Source organism: Thamnophis sirtalis, unplaced genomic scaffold (genome assembly GCF_051295495.1).
Source record: "Thamnophis sirtalis isolate CommonGarterSnake01/CBP01778 unplaced genomic scaffold, rThaSir2_p1.2 scaffold_2, whole genome shotgun sequence".
In the NCBI taxonomy this organism is placed as follows: domain Eukaryota; kingdom Metazoa; phylum Chordata; class Lepidosauria; order Squamata; family Natricidae; genus Thamnophis; species Thamnophis sirtalis.
The window spans coordinates 110,375,825-110,397,370 of record NW_028261382.1 but is presented as its reverse complement, the minus strand read 5'-3'; the positions used below and the strand labels follow the sequence as shown (position 1 = coordinate 110,397,370).

The window sequence follows — 21,546 nt, the reverse complement described above, 5'->3', positions numbered from 1 at the left end:
AGAACAGCTGCTAAAGAAACTCTTGTAAAACAAGAACTACCTGTAGTTCCTCAGTTATTTTTGCTCCAAAATACCTTGCGATTGTTAGAATTTGAAGCGCCCCCTTTGGAAGGTGCCTTTTAAAAAGGTTGAGCTGTTGACTCTCTACTTGTTGTTCTTGTTAGTTGTGAAGTCATGTCGAACCCATCACGACCCCATGGACAACATTCCTCTAGGCCTTCCTGTCCTCTACCATCCTCTGGAGTCCATTTAAGCTCACGCCGATTGCTTTGGTGACTCCATCCATCCACCTCATTCTCTGCCGTCCCCTTCTTCTTTTGCCCTCAATCTTTCCCAGCATGAGGCTCTTCTCCAGTGAGTTCTTCCTTCTCATTAGGTGGCCAAAGTATTTGAGTTTCATCTCCAGGATCTGGCCTTCTAAAGAGCAGTCAAGGTTGATCTTCTCTAAGACTGACCACTTGGATCGCCTTGCGATCCAAGGAACTCACAGGAGTCTTCTCCAGCACCAAAGTTCAAAGGCCTCCATTCTTTGGAGCTCAGTCTTTCTTATGGTCCAACTTTCACAGCCATCCATTGCAACTAGGAAAACCATAACCTTGACTACACACACTTTTGTTGGCAGGGGGATGTCTCTGCTTTTTAGTATGCTGTCTAGATTCCATAGCTTTCCTCCCCAGGAGCAAGTGTCTTTTAATTTCTTGGCTGCAGGCCCCCTATGCGCTGATCTTGGAGGCCAGGAAAATAAAATCTGTCACTACCTCCATTTCTTCCTCATCTATTTGCCACGAATGAAGAGGGCCAAGATGACATGATCTTAGTTTCCTTAATGTTGAGTTTCAAGCCAACTTTTGCACTCTCCTTCTTCACCCGCATCAAGAGGCTCTTTGGTTCATCTTCACTTTCTGCCATTAGGATGGTATCATCTGCATATCTGAGGTTGTTGATATTTCTCCCGGCAATTTCTGCTGGACGAAGTAGCAAAAGATACTGTAGGGAGACCTTTTTTCGAAGCATTATTTTTTTCAAAGAAAAGTAAAGGAAAATCAGAAGTAGCAACCACCTACTCTTGGCCCCCTAACCAAAGACGGACAATCCCTTCTGTCTTCTAAAGATAATGGCTGCTTCCCAGAACCGCATTCTTATCAGGGAGTATCTTGGGTTGACACAATAGAGAAGAGGACAGGGCAGTGACATTAACTTCAGCATCGGGGCAGAGGTGGGGGGGTAGAGGGGTTTCAAGAATCAAGCCCTGGAGTCCTGCTAGGAAATAGCAGACCCTCCCTTAACCATTCTTAGCACTGATGGTATTACCTAGTTCAGGGAATGCAAGACAACAACCAAATTCAGAGAAAAAGGGGTGGGCTTCAAAAATGTTAGCAAGGGGTTCTCTGCCCAGTTGCTGGGTGGGTGTGGGCATGGTGGGCATGGCCTAGTCAGCCTCCTGCACCATGGTGGTGGTGGGGGAGTGTTTTTGCTCTCCCCGGGTGCCGGAGGCTTTCCTCAAGCCTTTGGGAGGGCAAAAACGTCCTTCCCAGGCAACAGAGGCCCTCTGGAGTTGGGAAACGGGCCCATTTCTGGCCTTCCCGAACTTCTGGTGGCCCATTTTTCACCCTCCCCGAGCCTCCATGTGTGCTCTGCACTTACCTGCATCCAAAACGGGTTGCGTGGGGACTCCAGGGAGGGGAGCGGCAGGGTGGGCGCGGCCAGCCAGGAGTGGGATTTGGGGGGTTTTCTGAACTGCACAGAATCTTAGCTAGAGTTTCTTCCGAACTCCTGCAAAACCCCAGCAGCCCAGCCCTGACAAGGACCCTTCATTTCAACCCCGAGCTATATTCTCCTTTATTGGTAACTTCCTTAACAGCCATAGCAATAGCACTTAGACTTATATACCGCTTTACAGTGCTTTACAGCCCTCTCTAAGCAGTTTACAGAGTCAGCCTATTGCCCCCAGCAATTTTGGGTCCTCATTTTATTCACCTCGGAAGGATGGAAGGATGAGTCAATGGCTCTGCTTTCTGCAAATAGGGACTGGCCTTGCTAAATAGGTGAAGAGGACAATGTATGGGCTGTAAAGGCCTGAGGAAACCCAGTTCAAGTCCAGTCCGAGCCACAGAAGCTCACTGGACACCCTGGGACCATTTGTCTGGCTCTCTCCAAGGCCATGCTACTGGTTATACTGGGGATAACTGGAGAGTGGATATACTGTTTTGAGCATTTGAGCAGGCAAGAAGGGACAGGGAAAGAGAAAGAGGGAAGACAAAGAAACAAAGAAGGGAAGATGAGGAGAGAGCAAGGAAGAAAAAGAAAGGAAGAAGACAAAGAAAAAGAAGGGAAGATGAGAAGAGAGCAAGGAAGAAAAAGAAAGGAAGAAGAGAAAAGAGGGAAAAAGAAGAGAAGGAAGGAAGGAAAGGAGATTATAATGAGTAAGGGAAGGTCTGAGGAAGTCCTGTCTTAGCACTTGACCACCACAAGAACCCCTGACTGACACCAGTGAAATTGAGCTGGCCACACCCACCGTAGCCACACCCACCGTAGCCACACCCACCCCAGCCCGCCCCCCAAGTCAAAAACATCCCTGATGCGGCCCTCAATGAAATCGAGTTTGACACCCTTGTCATAGAGCCTCCCAGGAATGGGCTAAAATGGATTGTCCTTTAATGTCCAGAATGGAAGAATGCCAGGATTTCTGTATTGTTTGCAAGAAGGACCCTGCGGGGGCCTCAAAAGAACTTGACCTTTTTAAGGGAAAATAGAAAGGAGAGATCTGGAGGGAGGGAGAAAGGGAAGCTGTCGCTCTCAAGACTTGGGAGAAGGGCCTTAATTCATTGGGTGAAACTTTCTAAGGCTCGTCAAAAATGGACGGAGGACCGAAAAAAAGATTATGTGACGTAAGGAAAGGCTAATCTGGAGCAAGGGGTTGGGGGAGGAGAGGCTGGCAGGCAAAACTCTCGCGGCCATTCTGCCTTGCAACATTCATCACTGACAACAACACCACTACCCCCTCCTCTCCAGGGCCTGCCTCTTCAAAGCTGGCAGCCTTTCAGCGTTTTCGTGTGCCAAATCTCTCCGCGATACCATTAGCCTACTTTCAAAACTGCCACAGCCTTCAAAAATCCCTGGAAACAACCTTTTGCGTCAAAGCCTTCTAGGAAAGGAGGCTCAGCAGTTCATCAACTCGGAAAGAGAGTGGTGGGTTACGGGATGGCTGCTGTGTCAGCACAGAAAGATTACCTGGGGAGGTGGCTGGTTTAGGTTGTTTGGGGTCTGTGTGTGCCCCAATCCGTCCTTTAAATAAAAGATGAAGCCCCGGTCATTATCCGAGCGGTGTCAAAACCTCCTTACAAGCAAACCAAGTAGTAATCCTTAGAATGAAGGACATGGAATTCCAAGAACTACCGTATTTTTCGGAGTATAAGACGCACCAAGATTTTGACGAGGCAAATTTAAAAAAAGTTTTTGCAGACCTCTCAAAAACAGCCCGTTTTTCGTGAAAACCAGCCTGCTTTTTGCCAAAAAAATGGGCATGCATAGCCTTTAGGAGGCTTGTATGTTGCTCCTGGGGGGCTGGAGGGGGGGGGCAAAAACAAGCAAAAACAGTGTGGTTTTTGTGAAAATGGGCCCGTTTTTTGTCAAAAAAAAGGGGTATACATAGCCTTTAGGCGGCTTATAGAGTCCTCCTGGCAGCTGGTGGGGGCAAAAACAAGCAAAACACGGTCCATTTTTTGTTAATTTTGGCCTCCCCAGCCCCCAGGAGCACTCTGGAAGCCTCCTAAAGGCTATGCACAACCATTTTTGCAAAGGGGGCGGGGTTTCAGGAGGCCAAAAATGCTGTATTCAGTGTATAAGACGCACCCAGATTTTCACCCTCTCTTTTGAGAGAAAAAGGTGTGTCATACTCTGAAAAATATGGTACCTAGGAAGGGGTTTAGGGTGTTTGAGGGGGTCCCAATCAGTCCTTTAAATAAAAGATGAAGCCCCGGTTATTATCCAAGTGGTGTCAAAATCTCCCTACAAGCAAACCAAGTAGAAATCAATAGAATGAAGGACATGGAGTTCCAAGAAGAGCTAAATAGGTTGCCTCTCCACAGTAGGGACAGAATCAAACAGGGTGTGTGGGAATCGGCAAGATATCTAAATGATCTGATCTTCCCAAAACAAAGAATAGCTTTCTTCAGAGCCAGGTTTAACATTCTCCCCTCAGCACTCCTCCAGGGCAGGTTATCAGAGAACACCAATAGTAGAATGGGTATGTATACGTGGTAAAGGAGAAGTTGAAGATATCTTACATGTTTCAATGTACTGTGAGTTATACAGAGTGTATAGGTCAGCATATATTCTCCCCTTACTAGAGAGATTGCCAGGGAGGGCAGACAAATTTTATATAGGCTTTCTCCTTCACGACTCAAGCCCGTCTACCATGCATGCAGTGGCAAAACTCTGTGTTGCTGCAATGTCCACTAGAAAAAAATGTGACCCGTCAAAACCGCGCTCGACTAAGCCGCGCCCGATTAAACCGCATCGCTGACGTCATCAACAGGGCGACAACAGCCAGTGCGGAGAAAGAAGGGCGCTTTAAATAGCACTTTGAAAGCAAGCCGATTCAACTTAAGGTAAGGGTTAGGTTTAGGGTTAGGTTTAGGGTTAGCTTTAGGGTTAGGTTAAGGGTTAGGGTTAGGGTTAGGATTAGGTTAAGGGTTAGGGTTAGGTTAAGGGTTAGGTTTAGGGTTAGGTTTAGGGTTAGGTTTAGGTTTAGGGTTAGGGTTAGGTTAAGGGTTAGGGTTAGGGTTAGGGTTAGGTTAAGGGTTAGGATTAGGTTTAGGTTTAGGGTTAGGTTAAGGGTTAGGTTTAGGGGGGTTAGGTTTAGGGTTAGGTTAAGGGTTAGGTTAAGGGTTAGGTTTAGGGGGTTAGGTTTAGGGGTTAATTTTAGGTTTAGGGTTTACAGCGTGCTTCTGTCTCCGCACTGTTGTCGCCCTTTTGATGACGTCAGCAACATGGTTTAGTCGGACGCGGTTTAGTCGAGCGCGGTTTTGTGGTGGAACCAAAAAAAATTGGTTACAGAATTGTAGCTGTCAACTTGTACCAATTTTTGGAGATATCTCTAACAATTTTTGGAACATTATATTTACTCACATACTTATCGGCCTCTGAGCACAGAAAGGAGATCAAACACGTATTATAAATAGCTCCCAGCTCTCGCCATTTTAAGACAGTGTGCGGTGCTGTGGGAATTATGGTTAAATCATGGGTGACTGAACATGGAACGTATCAAGCCACTGTGCTAGAGTCCCATTCTATCTCTGATGATCCTGGGAAACATCTTCAAACCTGATCATAATAGAAGTCTGATGCAACTCAAGATGGTCTGGAAATCTCCTGGACCAGATGGGGATTGAAATGCAAAATCTATTTAGGTAGTCCTAGAGGAGATCAACCCTGACTGCTCTTTAGAAGGCCAGATCCTGAAGAGGAAACTCAAATATTTTGGCCACCTAATGAGAAGGAAGGACTCCCTGGAGAAGAGCCTCATGCTGGGAATGATGGAGGGCAAAAGAAGGGGATGATAGAGAAGGAGGTGGCTGGATGGAGTCACTGAAGCAGTCGGCGTGAGCTTAATGGACTCCAGAGGATGGTAGAGGACAGGAAGGCCTGGAGGAACGTTATCCATGGGGTCGCAATGGGTCGGACACGACTTTGCAACTAACAACAACGATTTACAACCATAATTGGAACTAGAATTTCTGGTGCTAAGCAAGTCAAGTGAGTCATGGCTGATTTTTAGCACCTTTTTCTCTTTTTTTGCTATGGTTGCTAAGCAAATCGCTGTAGTTACGTGAATCTTGTGGGTTTTTAAGCCAATCTGGCTTCTCACATTGATTTGATTTGTAGGAAGCTTGCAAATGGGATGCTGCAAACTGTGATAAATACAGTATGTGCCAGATTGCACGTGCCCGAATTTTGATCGTGTGACTATGGAGATCCTGCAATGGTTAGAAGTGCGAGTACCGGTCGTAAGTTTCTTTCTTTTTTTCTCTACTGTTGTAACATCAACAGTCACTAAATGGATAGTTGTCAATCGACTTATAAAGGCTACCTATAAAAACTCCCTTTTTGTGACCCTGTAATCCCTTCAAAGTCGGGTCGATTGGACAGAGCTGAGTGTTTACTGGCTGGATGCCCTTCCTAATGCCTACATGGGGTTCACAGCAGTTATTTTTTTCACTACGCCCCAGGAGAGAAATATCTGCTGCTCTCTAGGATTGAACTATCAACCGTCCGAGTGGGAGGTGAGTGTCTTCTCCACTAGGCCACCACACTGCTCCTATAAAGACTACCTCAAGAGGGTGCTAAACTTTGCTTTAGAATATCACAACAGCCCACTTTTTTTCTGCTGAGCCTAAACTGGCCAGTTGTTGCAAGTTACACAGTAACCTGTTGTGTGTCTATGATGGTTTTCTCCAAGTTGATGAATTGTAGGCAGATATAATCCCCAGCCAGTAAAGGGTGGGGTAGATTGTTTCAGACCAGGGATGGCAAAAAATTTTTGCCTCGGGTGCCAAAAGCACGCACACACATGCTATCATGTGCGCTCACGTGCCCACCCCCATAATTTAATGCCCCCCACCGTTCTCCCTACACATGTGTGCATGGCTCCCCCTGCTGCCCCATGCATGCGCATACAACTTTCTTGGAGCCTGGGGAGGCTCTCTGGAGACCAGGAATGGCCCATTTTCCGACTTCTGGTGAGCCCCGTAGGTCCGTTTTTCGCCCTCCCCAGGCTTTCTAGGAGCCTGGGGAGGGCGAAAAATGGCCCAAGTCGCAAACTGGAAGTTTGGGAATGGACTTCTGGGTTGCCTGTTTGGCCGCTTTTCTCTCTCTGGAGGCTTCAGGCGGCTTCCCTGAAGTCTCCGGAGGGCGAAAAACAGCCTAACGTGCAAACTGGAAGTCTGTTCCCAAACTTCCGGTTTCCTGTTGGGTGGTTTTTCGTCCTCCGTAGGGTGAAAAACAGCCAAAGATCAACGCCAAAAATCAGCTGAACGCATGCCCACTGGAGCTGTCAGGGCAATGCCTCGTTTGCCCTCAGAAATGGCTCCGCATGGCACCTGTGGCACGGGTGCCATTGGTTTGCCATCACGCAATTGTCTCACGCAACAAATTCAGGATTTCCTCCTCTGAAAGGCCTTGCCAAAAACATTGGATTTCTCTCCCACATACAGTATCTACACTCGACCTTTTTCAATTTAATTCCGCCCGTCCACATCATTCATCACAGGAATCCCGGATGCAGCCCTCAACAACATGGGAGTTTGGCACTCCTGCCAGGTCTTGTGATGAGTCAGTTGACTTATCCCAAGACATCATAATGCAACAGAAGAACACTCTACTTCCCCTAAACTCCACTGGTTTTATTACCTAGCCTGGTAACGAAACGTTCGGAAACCAACCCACAAGCTCGGAGAACGAACCTTCAACTTCAACCTACATCCTACACCTGAGCTACAGATATTCACCACTATTGCAAGTTGTTTCAAGTGCTGTGCAGGACCGGGAGACTTGAATGGGAGACTTTTATTCCTTTCCATGCACCCCCAGATCTGATCCAGATGCTTGAGGGGGACTCCCCCCCCCGCAGAGTAGGTTAGACAGAAAGGGAGGTCTTGTGTCAGAAAGTTTCTTAGGCCTACCTGGAATCTTTAAATGGTTGTTTGAAAATTGACTGGTCAATTTGGGGCGAGGTTTGCTCTTTTGTACACACAGCACGGAAACCAAAACATGTTGTCCGTAACCAGAGCACCTCTTTCCCAGCGTAAACCAAACATAAAAGCCACATGATGACTTGTTTTTAAAAATTCATCAATAACAAAAACATGGCGATTCTTGTGGGAAAACAGGACTTGGGGAAAAAGTTAAGTCAAAATTCCATAAATTCCACGTGAAGCTAACAAGGCTGTCTGTTGGACGAGAATTTATTACTGTATGTAACTGTTTCTCAGGAAGTGGATTAAAAGCGACCTGATCCAATGAAGTTACGTCGGTATTAACTCATGACTTATGGCAGAGAAGTTAAAATAGGTTTTTTTTTTCCCAGCCAAGAGAACAAGTAAAATTAATCTTGCTAAAATACTATTAAAATGAAACAAACAAAATGTTGAAAAATTATATTTATATAGTTACATACGGAGCAAGAATAGAATGGGATGGGGATGGGAGTAGAATGGGAATTGGAATATAGAATAGAATGGGATGGGAAGGGGATGGGATAGGATAGAATTGGAATATAGAATAGAATAGGAATTGGAAAATATAATAAATAGAATAAAATAGAATAGAATAGAATAGAATAGGATGTCAGGCCTGCAATTATATTCCTTTTAGAATTTTGGCCTGCCACACTTTCTCTTATTCCATTATGCTATTTCATTAGCATAGTTGATGGGAGGGGGGAATAGAAGGAGTAGGATTGTGGAATGTATTGTTTTAATTCCTTTTTAGAAGCTCAAGGTCATCTTTTGTCTCCGCACTTTTACACCTGACCGGAAGCAGCTGGGTGGAGATGCCAGCGTGGAAGAAGATTGGACCATGTGATGGATTGTGGATGTGGGGACAAGATCATGAACTTTTAACTGGGTGGAATTCTGATGTCATTTCCAGAATTGGGATTAACACAGATGTGCTAAGATGTCTGCTTTATTAAATTGGAACTTTAAGGATCGTTTTGCCTAGGACTCTGATTTAATTCTACATGATACTTGGAACGCTGACATAGGAATCATCTGGAAGGGGACTTGGATTACCACTCCAAACAAGTGTTTATCCAGTCTCTTCTTAAAAACCTCCAGTGATGAAGCACCCACAACTTCTGAAGGCAAGATAATCAAGGGGAGGAGCAACCTGGAATTAAGGAGAGACTTCCTGACAGTTAAAACAATTAATCAGTGGAAAAGTTTGCCTTCAGAAGTTTTGGGTGCTCCATTGCCGCAGGTTTTAGAAGAACCTTCCAAGGTTCTTCTAGAAGAAACTGGACAGCCATTTGTCTGAAATGATGTAGGGTCTCCTGCTTGAGCAGGGAGCTGGACCAGAAGATCTTCAAGGTGCCTTCCCGCTCTGTTCTGATTGATTGTACAGGACCTAAATCCAGTTCCACCAAAATTACAGACAGTACTCAACTGTTCAATGTCATGAAGGGCCTCCCCAAAAGATATTTATGACCCGGTTCTGAAATTTGAATGGCTGCCCCCTGACCCCACCCGTGTTTGCAGAGTCTCATGGGTCCTGGGACTGCTTTTGATGAAAACCAGGATTTTACTTCTGCATTTCAGCAAAAACGCCCCATAGTGAATAACAAGTTCCCTTAACCACCATGGAATTCGCTTTATGACTGTCCATTCATTGAATGACCATGATTTACCGAGTGACCACTATATAAAAACCATAAAATCAGTTGAGTTACATGATGGCCATCTTTACGGCCATCTTGACTCACTACTATAAGTGGAAACAGGACTATTTTTCAGTTACGACCTTTGCAGCATCCCCATGATCACGTGATCAAAATTCAGACGCTGGGCAACTGGCTCATACTTATAGCAATAGCAATAGCAGTTAGACTTATATACCGCTTCATAGGGCTTTCAGCCCTCTCTAAGCAGTTTACAGAGTCAGCATATTGCCCCCAACAACAATCCGGGACCTCATTGTACCCACCTCGGAAGGATGGATTGCCGAGTCAACCCTGAACCGGTGAGATTTGAATGTAGCCTGCAGTGCTGCATTTAACCACTGCGCCACCTCGGCTCTATGACGCTTGCAATGTCCCAGGGTCACATGATCCCCTTTTGCGACCTTCTGACGAGCAAAGTCAATGGGGAAGCCAAATTCAAATAACAACCAGGTGACTAATTTATCAACTGCTGTGATTCACTTAAGAAAGGTCATAAAACGGGGCAAAACTCACTTAACAAAAATGTCTTGCTTAACACTTAGAATGTTTGGTCTTCAGTCCAGGACTACCTCTATTATTTTTTAACCAATTTTCTCCAATTACCGGCACCTCCCTCTTCAATTACTGAAACAAACCACGCTTAGAAAAATGAAAGCTGACTTTTATTGTTGTTTCCACAGCCAATCCTTTGACACAAACATGCATACGTAATTTGGCTACGCACACACCAATTATTTTTTTTTGAAAAACATTAGTTATTAAACATACAACGTACATCCTTACAAAAATGAGTCGAAATGCAAACTTAACCTTGTAAAAAAAAAAACGAACGGTTTTTACTAGTTTCTTTCTTTTTTTAAAAAAAAAAATCTTTGTGTCGGGTACCATTTGTACAAACACAGTTAATTTAAACAAATCTGCTTTTTTTTTTTTTAAGTTTTCCTCCTGGTTGCACATAAGAAAAGCTGCAAATAGAAAATGAAGTCACTGAGGATTTTTTCTTTTTTCTTCCTTTTCTTTTCTTTTTTTTTTTTAAATAGCAGTAATAGGCAGTTTTGCCATGCACAAGAAGCAATATTAAATATTAGTTTTTTTTTTTCAAAAACAAAAAAAGGAAAAAAACAAAAACCACATTTAAAAATATTTAGTTCAAGTCACAGAGCTTTCTCTCATACGGAGAAATCTATAACGCGATGCAGGATTTAGCTGCCATGTACAATGGCTACTCTGAAAAGTAAAAACAAAACCCCCCCAAAAATTAAAAATTTACCTTCCAGAGATGATACATTTCATTGATTTTGGCACAGAAAAAGAAGTTATCAGCTCACTCAAGGACAAGAACGTGATTTTTTTTTTTTTAATGGAAGAGAGGACACGGGGAAAGAAAGTCAAAAGCAAGACTGAACAAGATAAGTAGTTGCAATCACTTTTTTAAAAAAAAAAATCTGTGCATCTCAGTCATTGCAGAATACTGTTTACAGCAGGAACACACCTTGCAGGTAACTGTTATTGCAACATAGATTTAATTTGCTTGGAGGTAGTCTCATCGTTCAAATGTTTCGTTGTGTACCTATCGAGGAAAGAAAAACACGTGATAAGTTGATCTTTCGCCGTTTTTTTGTTTTAAAAAACTCAGATCAAGTTAACGGTTTGTAGTGTTGAGATAGCCATAGGAACAGCACTTAGATTTCTATATGCTTTGTAGTGTTTTACATCACTCTCTGAACGGTTTATAAATATCAGCCTATTTCCCCCCAGCAATCTGGGTCCTCATTTTACTGAGCATGGAAAAATGGAAAGCTAAGTCAACCTTGAGTCAGTCAGGATTGAACTGCTGGCAGTGGGCAGAGTTAGCCTGCAATACTGCATTCTAACACTATGTCATCACCATGATGCTAAATAGAGCAATTGTCTGTGTATCCATCCATCCATCTCTCTCCCTCCCTCCTTCTCTCTCTCTCTCATATTCTCTCTGTGTCTCTCCCACCTTTCAAACCAAGGGACTCTGGACAGTATACAAATGACATTTTAAAACATAAAAACTGTACATATTTTTTTAAAGAGGCAACTAAAATTCCACATTAAAAAGTTGATTAAAAGGTGGGAGTTCTGCAATAACAGGTTCTCTGGATGAGAGTTATTTGACCCACAATGGCCGAAGACATGTTTGACAGAAACCAAACACATCACTCCTCCTGGAGAACCTGATACAATGGAACAGCATGGTGGTGGAAAGGTTATGGTTTGGGGCTGCTTCGTGGCATCAGGGCCAGCTTCCCATCAAAGAACCGACTATGAATTCTTCATTGTACCAGGGGATGCTTGAGGATAAAGTGAGACCACCTGTCAGAAAACTGAAGCTCAAAAGTTGGCCTTGCAACTATGACAGGAACTTTAAATCTTCTACTAAACCAACCAAGGGAAGGAGAGAAAGGGAGGGAGAGAGGGAAAAAAGAAAGGAAAGGAAATAAGGAAGGAGGAAGGAAGGTTCTGGAACGGCCAGGTCAAACCCCAGATGAAAGCTCACTGAGGGGTGGTTTAAAATGGGCTATAATGCAATAATACCCTCATTTCTTTTTGCACAGCTGGGAAAAATGGGGAGGAGGGTTTCTGGAGAAGTGGAGGAAAATTTCTTTTAGTTGATGTCATAGATCAGTGGACGGTTACAAGAAATGTCTACTTGAGGTTACATCTGTCCAAGGGGCAATACCAGGTATTGGAGCCATGGTGCATTTTTTTCCACAGGGGGAAAAAAAGGGCATATGGGTAGTCCTTTATTTACAACCATATAATTGAGCCTGCAATTTTGGTTATGTCACAATGGCCATAAACCAAGCTTGTGATTTTATAACCTTTTTTGCAGCAATGGTTAAGTGAACGTCACAGCCATTCAATGAACTCGATTTGTTAAGTGAATCTATTAAGGGGTGTTTTTTTGCCGGAAACCAGAAATAAATGATTGTTTGGTGGGGTGGGAGAGAGAACCCCATCATAAATAGTAAAAAAAGAGAAGTTTTTCAGGTCCATTGTAACACTGAATGGTCACCTAGCAACTGGTCATAGAACACAAAGTTGTCTGCTAGGTTTGCCAGGAACCTGTTGGATCTTCCATTTGGTACAGAGTTTGTCTCCCAGCTGATGTCAGGGTAGTTAAAACCCCCCAGCTTCAGGCAATGTGTTTGCACTACTGTTTAACCAGCAAATGAAAGAGGATGGAGGACTTGCTACCGTATTTTTCAGACTATAAGACACACTTTTTTATCTCCCCAAAGGGATTGAAAATGTCCGTGCATTTTATAGACTGAATATTGCTGAAGCCCTGCCCACCGGAAGGCCCCCTTTTCAGGCCTTTCTTCGGCCTCCTTTTTAGCCTGTTTTTAGGCTTTTTTGTCCCATTTTCTTTCTCGAAAATGGGACAAAAAAGCCTCAAAAATGGGCCAGAAAAAGGCTCAAAATGGGCCAAAAAAAGTCCCCAAAACAGGCCAAAAAGCCTAAAAAATGGGTAGAAAAAAGGCTGGAAAAAGCCCCCCAAAAAGGGCCGAAAATGAGGTGTGCAGAGGCCAAAAATCTTTTTTTGTTGTTTTCCTCTTCTAAATTTAGGTGCATCTTATAGTCAGGTACGCCTTATAATCTGAAAAATACGGTAATTCTTACAAATCTGTTTCTCGGAAGCAAGAGAGCCACAGCTAGCAACTCTATGCAAACCTCCGTGATTCAAACTGAAGGGCATTCACTCTACGTCAAGATGGATTAAAAAAAAAAAAAACCACACAAACACATCCAAAACACAACAATTGTGCTTAACACGAGAGGGCTTGTGAGGTACCTGAGAGCATTTAGAAGGCCTTCTACGCTGTTTGGAGGCTGGTCTTTGAGAACTTTGATGCATCCTTTCATCTAGAGCGCCATAAAACAGGAAAAAAAAACAAAATATAGTATTTCAACGAATGTCTAGACATGATGCAGTAATCCCGTACCTGTAATTTAAGCAAACTGATTCATGCAAAGACCTTTTTATTGGATATTTTAGGAAATATCCAAACTTGGCCTCAGGGTAAGTCACCTAAATTCTTAAAATGACAACTTAATAATAATAATTTTTAAAAAACCTGCCACCACAAAAAAAATCAAAGAAACTGCAGCACACGTTTTCTTAAGCTCTGTCTAGTTGTGAACTTGGAGAGATCCATACGTGTAAACAAATCCTGAATTATCCCATCTATTGTCTAAATTATTGATTTTTTTGAATTATCCCATCTCAGCCCAGTGAGCCTACAGGCGCTGGTATCTGGCCTTGCACTCCCGCAGGTCTGCTTGGAAAGCCTCTGCTCGTAGTCCTCAGGTGCTTCTGCTGAGCCTCCTTCTCGGTCAGACTCAATTTGAACTGAGCTGTTTTGCCAACTCTTTCTCTTGGTGGCTGCTTAGCTCCAACAACTGCTTCCTATTGGGGCCCTAAGGAGCCGGGTGGGCAGGTGAAGAGTGGCTGGGAGGGGAGAGGAGAGGCTGGTGATAGGCTCCTTGACATGAGTGGCATCAAGTTGGCCATGCCCACCCAGTCACATGACAACCAGCCCCCCCGCCATGCCCACCCAGCCGATCATTAGGCAGATTATATTAGCGGTCCACGGGATTTAAAATTATGAATTTAGTAGTCCCTGAGGTCCTAAATGTTGGGGACCCCTTGTGTAGAGAATGTGTCTCCCATTTGCAGCTGATACAAAATTGGAGGGGAGACCTAAAACGTTAGGATAAGTAAAGTTTAAAATTGAGTTGATAGCCTGGAAAAAACGATCTGAATATAGTTCTGTAAAAAAAAAAGTACAGGTAGTCCTCAACTTACAACAGTTCATTTAGTGACCATTCAAAGTTACAATGGCACTAGGAAAAAAAAGTGACTTATGACCCTTTTTCACAGTTACAATTGTTGCAGCATCTCCATAGTCACGTAATCAAAATTCAGGTGCTTGGTAATTGACTCATATTTAAGACGGTTGCTGTAAAACCGTAAAAGTTGTAAAACGGGGCAAAACCCTTAACAACTGTCTCGCTTAGCAATAGAAATTTTGGGCTCAACTGTGATCATAAGTCGAGGACTATCTGCACCTTTCATATTTTTTTCTAAAGGTTCTCATTCAATGGCAAAAATGCGCAAAGCTTCCCAAAATCTGAAAAAGGGAAGACGTATTCTTTCAGAGAAGCGTAACAGAAGCAGCATCAAGGGCTTCACCTAGGAAGCGAATTCCAAATGTGCTAGGATTGAACATTTAGGGGAAAGATCATGGAGAGGCCCTAGATTGCAAACTGAATTGGAAACCGTGTTGCAATAAAAACACTTATTGGGCTGACTCAACAGAAGCATCGTTGCCAAATCACGGGAAGTAATAGTTCCCCTTTATTCTGCTTCAGTTAGATCCCGCTGGGCTGAATTTTAAGGATTCAGAGAAATTGGAAGAGGCTAAGAGAGCTGCGATAAGGATGATCAGGGGAGGATAAATCTGAGAGAATGAAGGAAGCAGGCAGGGTTACTTAAGAAAAAAAGATATCTGAGGGTCACATGGTTGCTCTCTTCAAATGAAATCTTAGGGTTGCAAAGGTTGGATGTTGTTGTCAGTTGCGAAGTCGTGTCCGACCCATTGTGACCCCATGGGCAACGTTCCTCCAGGCCTTCCTGTCCTCTACCATCCTCTGGAGTCCATTGAAGCTCACGCTGATTGCTTCAATGACTCCATTCAGCCACCTCATTCTCTGTCGTCCCCTTCTTCTTCTGCCCTCAATCTTTCCCAGCATTAGGCTCTTCTCCAGGGGGTTCTTCCTTCTCATTAGGTGGACAAAGTATTTGAGTTTCCTCTTCAGGATCTGGCCTTCCAAAAAGCAGTCAGGGTTGATCTCCTCTAGGACTGACCGGTTGGATCGCCTTGCAGTCCAAGGGACTCGCAGGAGTCTTCTCCAGCACCAGAGTTCAAAGGCCTCAATTCTTTGGCGTTCAGCCTTTCTTATAGTCCAATTTTCACAGCCATACATTGCAACTGGGAAAACCACAGCCTTGACTATACGCACTTTTGTTGTCAGGGTGATGTCTCTGCTTTTTAGTATGCTGTCTAGAGGTTGGACACCGTGGACTAAATAGTCATTCCAATCTATAATTAGCCCTCTGTGCCCTCCCAATGTCCGTCTGTCCCACAACCCATTCAGCAATGAAAAGGAACATTTCAACTATCCAAACCCAGAACTTACATCAATTTTTGAAGTTTTTGCAAAAGCACCCACTGGATGCACATGGTCGTAGAGGATTATAACACCCACCATTACCCTCAGGCAGAAGGATACGGTCTCCTCGTTTGTGAACCTGCTCCTGTATTCCCTGGAGAAACAACAGACGACATTGAAAGAACATTGGATTACCAAAAGCTGAAGCAACATAACCTGTTTCCCCAAAAATAAGACCTCCCCGGATAAGAAGCCCAATTGGGCTTTTGAGTGCATGGGCTAAAATAAGCCCTCCCCGAAAATATCGCAACACAGCAGCAGCCATGAAGTGACCACGTGAGTTCAGCTCAATAACTTCCCAAAACATGACCTACATTTGCCATGAGAGATTGTAGGACAGACAAGAAGAGTCTTAAATTAAGCTTATCAACTATGACATCCAACTATTGTTATCAAATCTTTCTTTCCATGAGACCTGACTCAGCTCCCAAACTTTATTTTTTAAATTTATTTATTCATATCTTGCTTTTATTATTTTTTTCAAAACAACTCAGGATGGAGAACGTGTCTAATATTCCTTCTTTCTCCTATTTTTTCCACAACAGCCCTGTGAGATGGGTTAGGCTGAGAGAGAGTGATTGGCCCAAATCACCCAGCCAGCTTTCATATCTAAGGCAGAACTAGAACTCAGTCTCCTGGTGGTCAGCTCAAGGTTGCCCAGTATGTGGCTTTCATACCTATAAGAGCCGAGGTGGCGCAGTGGATAGGGTGCAGAACTGCAGGCCACTTCAGCTGACTGTTATCTGCAGTTCAGCGGTTCAAATCTCACCAGCTCAAGGTTGACTCAGCCTTCCATCCTTCCAAGGTGGGTGAAATGAGGACCCAGACTGTGGGGGCGATATGCTGACTCTGTAAATTGCTTAGAGAGGGCTGAAAGCCCTATGAAGCAGTGTATAAGTCTAACTGCTATTGCTATACCTAAGGCAAGACTAGAATTCACGTTCGCCTGGTTTCTAGCCTTATGCTTTAAACACTAGACCACACTGGCTCTCCTTAAATTTGATATTGTTCTTAAAGGAGAAAGCTGCCTTTACATATTTTTTTAAAAAGGCTTTAACTTTACACAGACTGTACTGTAGGCAAAACAGACAGTTTCATACTTTTTTTTTAACTATGTAGGAGGTGAAAACATGTAGAAAACTACCGGACACCTTGGAACGCATCTCCAGTGTTGAAATACTTAACAGTATTCCCACAAGAAATAAACTGGGGAGTTTCCCCCTAAACGTAAGAGAATATTAAAACTGAGAGTGCCAAAATCTCTCTAAGAAGAATGTAACTCCATCTGCTCTTTAAGCGGGGCGCGATTAGTTCTACTGGGAGAAAATGGGAAACAGTCTTTATTTCTCCCTAGGTTCACCATCACCTGATGATGAGGCAGGGCAGAGGCAAAATGTATTTTATGGTTCTATTTCAGGGGTGGGCTGCTGCAGGTTCACATGGATTTTGGCAATCCTCTAGCTAAGATTTTGCTCAGTTTGGCAGATCTGCAAATCCCACCCCTCGCTGCAATCTCTCTATCTCCCTCAATCTCTCTCTCTCTTTCTCCCTCAAACTCTTTCTCCCTCAATCTCTCTTTCTCCCTCAATCTCTCTTTCTCCCTCAATCTTTCTTTCTCCCTCAATCTCTCTTTCTCCCTCAATGTCTTTCCCTCAATCTCTCTCTCCCCCTCAATCTCTCCCTCAATTCTCTTTCTCTCTCAATCTCTCTTTCTCCCTCAATCTCTCTCTCTGTGTGTCTCTCAATCTCTCTCTCTTTCTCCCTCAATATTTCTCTTTCTCCCTCAATATCTCTTTCTCCCTTAATCTCTCTCTCTTTCTCCCTCAAACTCTTTCTCCCTCAATCTCTCTTTCTCCCTCAATCTCTCTTTCTCCCTCAATGTTTCTCTCAATCTCTCTCTTTCTCCCTCAATCTCTCTCTCCCCCTCAATCTCTCCCTCAATTCTTTCTCTCTCAATCTCTCTTTCTCTCTCAATCTCTCTTTCTCCCTCAATCTCTCTCTCTGTGTGTCTCTCAATCTCTCTCTCTTTCTCCCTCAATATTTCTCTTTCTCCCTCAATATCTCTTTCTCCCTTAATCTCTCTCTTTCTCCCTCAATCTCTGTTTCTCTCTCAATCTCTTTCTCCCTCAAGCTCTCTCTCTCAATCTCTCTCTCTCTTTCTCCCTCAATCTCTCTCTTTCTCCCTCAATCTCCCTCCTTCCCTTTCTCTCCTTCTCCCCTTCTCTCCAATGGCTGGGAAAAGATCTGCCACAAATCTCCCCCCCCCCCCTATCCCTACCCTAAAAGCAACTTCTGGCTGAAAGGATTCCTTTGAGGAGAAGAGGAAGCTAATTTAAGGAAAATAGGTTTGGCCTCAGCCTTTGTTCTATATATGTTGCAACAACCTCAGCGGTTGGGAGAGGGATGGGAGGAGACTGCCATTCTGCAATATTCTGTCAATTTAGAAAGGTTCCGGCTAACACAAGCGCAGCTTTGTGTTTATCTGTGTGTGTGTGTGTTTGCGCAGAGACTAGAATGAAGTGATTGGCTGACTTTACCTTCCTTCTTTTACCGATTTTAATTTCTTTCAGTCTTTTACAATTTTACTTGTACCAATAAATTCATTGTAATGATGAGGATCTTCACCAACTGGGAAAAAACCCTCATTTACGTTAATTGAAAATTTACAAAATACTACTCAAATACTTCCTTGTCAAGCAAGAAGGAGGAAGGGGGGAAAGTCACCAAACATATATTTTAGGCTATAAAAGGTATTAAAATAATGGCAACTTTCGTCAGAGATTCTTCCAAATCTTCCCAGGAATAAAAAGCCAACATGTAAGAGTTGCTCCCATATTTGTTAAAATCAAAGTTGACTGTATCCTTTTGTGTAAGATAATCCTCAGGTTATGACCATCACAGCGATACTTGGTGAGAGCCATACAATGGTCAGTCATGCAACCTACATGATTTGATTTTACAATCCTTTTTTGCACTTGCGGTTAAGTGAATGCCACGGTTGTTAAGCAAACATTACCGTCGCTACACCAATGGTTCGATGTGGGTGTGGTTTTGCCGAAAAATGGAAGTAAACGCCAATTTTTCAACAAAGCCATTGCAAAACGCATTCATGTGACACTACATACAGTATATCACAGAAGTGAGTACACCCCCTCACACTTTGTAAACATTTAAGTATATCTTCTCATGTGACAACACTGAAGAAATAACACTTGGCTACAATGTGAAGTAGTGAGTATATGGCTTGTATAACAGCATAAATGTGCTGTCCCCTCAAAATAACGCAACACACAGCCATTCATGTCTAAACTGCTGGCAACAAAAGTGAGTACACCCCTAAGTGATCATGTCCGAATGGGACCCAAGTAGCCATTTTCCCTCCCTGGTGTCATGTGACTCAGTGTTAAAAGGTCTCAAGTGTGAAGGGGGAGCTGCTGTGTTAAATTTGGTGTTATCACTCTCACTCTCTCATACTGGTCACTAGAAGTTCAACATTCACCTCATGGCAATGAACAATGAATGCAACCATTAGAACTTTGAATCCGGGTCGTTAAGTATCTGCCAGGTAGATCTGTCAGAACTTTGGACTGTCGCTAAGTGACCAGTCGTAAGTTGAGGACTACCTATGTTTAACAATTCTCACTTGCAAAGTAAACACTCCTTTGGGTTAAGATAAGTATCTAGAGCCGAGGTGGCGCAGTGGTTAAATGCAGCACTGCAGGCTACTTCAGCTGACTGCAGTTCAGCAGTTCGGCTGTTCAAATCCCACTAGGCTCAAGGTTGACTCAGCCTTCCATCCTTCCGAGGTGGGTAAAATGAGGACCCGGATTGTTGTTGGGGGCAATATGCTGACTCTGTAAACCGCTTAGAGAGAGCTGAAAGCCCTATGAAGCAGTATATAAGCCTAACTACTGCTATTGCTATTGCTATCTAGTAACTTCTTCAACAGGTCCATGTGCTTTTCTTGGGAGCGTGTTGGAAGTGGTTTGCCCTTAGCCTCCTTCTGTTTTTCTGGTGTTTTACTTCTTGACTTCCCAAACTAGCTGACATCTCTGGAGTTACCCATCCAGACCTGATGTCACTTAGCTTTATGAGTAAGTCCAAGGCCAGGTCAGTATAGCCAAATATCTGTGAACCGAAGGAATTAAAAATGATTCCTACATTTCCCCGTCTGGTCGGTTTAGACCAGTGATGGCTAACCTTTTCTGGACTGAGTGGCCAAAGCATGCACGTCCGAACACCCAAAATGCAATGCGCGCACCCCTCATTCATGCACCCTGCACCCCCATGTACCCCCCGCGCACACCACCCCTGCATACGCCTCCCCATAACACTACATGCATGCATGTGTGTCCCCCGCATGCACCCAGCCCGGAAGACCAGCTGGCTGGTGGGAGGTGAGTGCATGCGCGGTGGAGCTGAACTGGGGCGACAGCTCACATGTCATCAGAGAGGGCACTGGGTTCGCCATCATGGGTTTAGACCCTATGCATATATTCGTACAAGTAATCCTTCACTTACAACCACAATTGAGCTCAACATTTCTGATGCTATGTTAATTTTGCCCCATTTTACTACCTTTCTTGCCACAGCTGTTAAGTGAATCTGGCTTCCCCACTGACTTTGCTTGTCAGGAGGTCGCCAAAGGGCGTCGCGTGAACCCCGGGAAGCTGCAACGGTCATAAATATGAATCACAGTTGACAAGCATCCCAATTTTGATCCCGTGACATTCAGGGACATTACGACGTGTGAAAAACAATCATAAGCCTCCCCCACCCCCCCAAATGCCGTCGTCATGTTAAACGGTCAGTAAATGAACTGTTGCAAGTCAAGGACTACCTGCATTTGACAATGATGATATCTGGAAGGGAGGGCTGTACTTACGGGGTTTCCAGCATAACTCTGCAAACGCTGGCCATGGTGCTTAAGCAATCTGTGGTGTTTTCTATAGGTAAATTCTTGTTCTGTGAAGAGATGGGCAAGGAAGAAAAAGGTAATGAAATGCGATCGGGAGCATCATTTTTGCCTGCCCTTTCTTAATTGGGGGGGGGGGGTGTTCTGAAATAATAATAATTATGGTTAAGGGTGGCCCAGCGGTTATTTGGGCAATTTCTCCTGATTGTATACTGAGAACTAGGAGGAATATTCAGAGATTCTGTGGTCTAATGGGTTTGTATTCTAACCTGGAGCTGCCCTTAAAGAGCACGCCAAAGTTTCTGCTGGCACAAAATGCATTGTGCCAGCGGAAAATGCACAGCCACACTTTGGCTCTGGGAGTTGCACTGGTTGTCAGTTTGCTGCCTTATGGATTTGACTTTTAAAGCCCAATTAAAGCCATAGGATCTTATATGAGGGGCCATGCGAACTGCCCCGATGGCATATATAGCGAAAGTAACTCCTGGGACATTATTTTACCAAGAGGGTAACTTTACTGGTAGATCGATATAGGCACAGTAGAAGCAAAGCCAGTTCTGAAGTTTTCGTGCGAAAGACTGTATAAATAAAAACCCCATCGGGGCCATTGTCCCCCAATCTAGTGCAATCTCTTTGTTTTGGGAAACAGTCAGCTCGGCTCAGAAGGCTCTCATCGTTCGACCTCGAGGTGTTGGTATTCTCCCAGTCCACAGAGTGTGCACATGAATTCTTCAATTCCCTCCCAGGCCCCTCATACATTCCAATTGTACCCCCACCCCCCACCCCTTTCTCCTCCCTGGTTTCTGTTGTCTGGCTGTGAACAAAAGTGCACAGCGAGTTGGCCTACGACAGATCACCTCTTTCCAATTATAACTATCTACCCATCTGATCAAGCCTAGTAGAAGAGATATGATCCAGGTCCTGT

At 44.0% G+C, this 21,546-nt stretch overlaps 1 protein-coding gene across 2 annotated transcripts in view; it reads right to left on the bottom strand.

Annotated features, from left to right (window-relative positions):
• Positions 1 to 10,079: 10,079 nt before the first annotated feature.
• CYRIB (CYFIP related Rac1 interactor B) overlaps positions 10,080 to 21,546 on the bottom strand; it is a 104,176-nt gene continuing 92,709 nt past the window's right edge. For both annotated transcript variants that reach the window (XM_087706683.1, XM_087706684.1), the window contains exons 10-13: positions 20,592 to 20,671; positions 15,674 to 15,800; positions 13,266 to 13,336; positions 10,080 to 11,009 (exon numbers count right to left, since the gene is read on the bottom strand). In XM_087706683.1, coding sequence (XP_087562809.1) covers positions 10,946 to 11,009; positions 13,266 to 13,336; positions 15,674 to 15,800; positions 20,592 to 20,671 — 342 coding nt within the window. In that variant the 3' untranslated portion in view covers positions 10,080 to 10,945. The remainder of the gene's footprint in view (positions 11,010 to 13,265; positions 13,337 to 15,673; positions 15,801 to 20,591; positions 20,672 to 21,546) is intronic.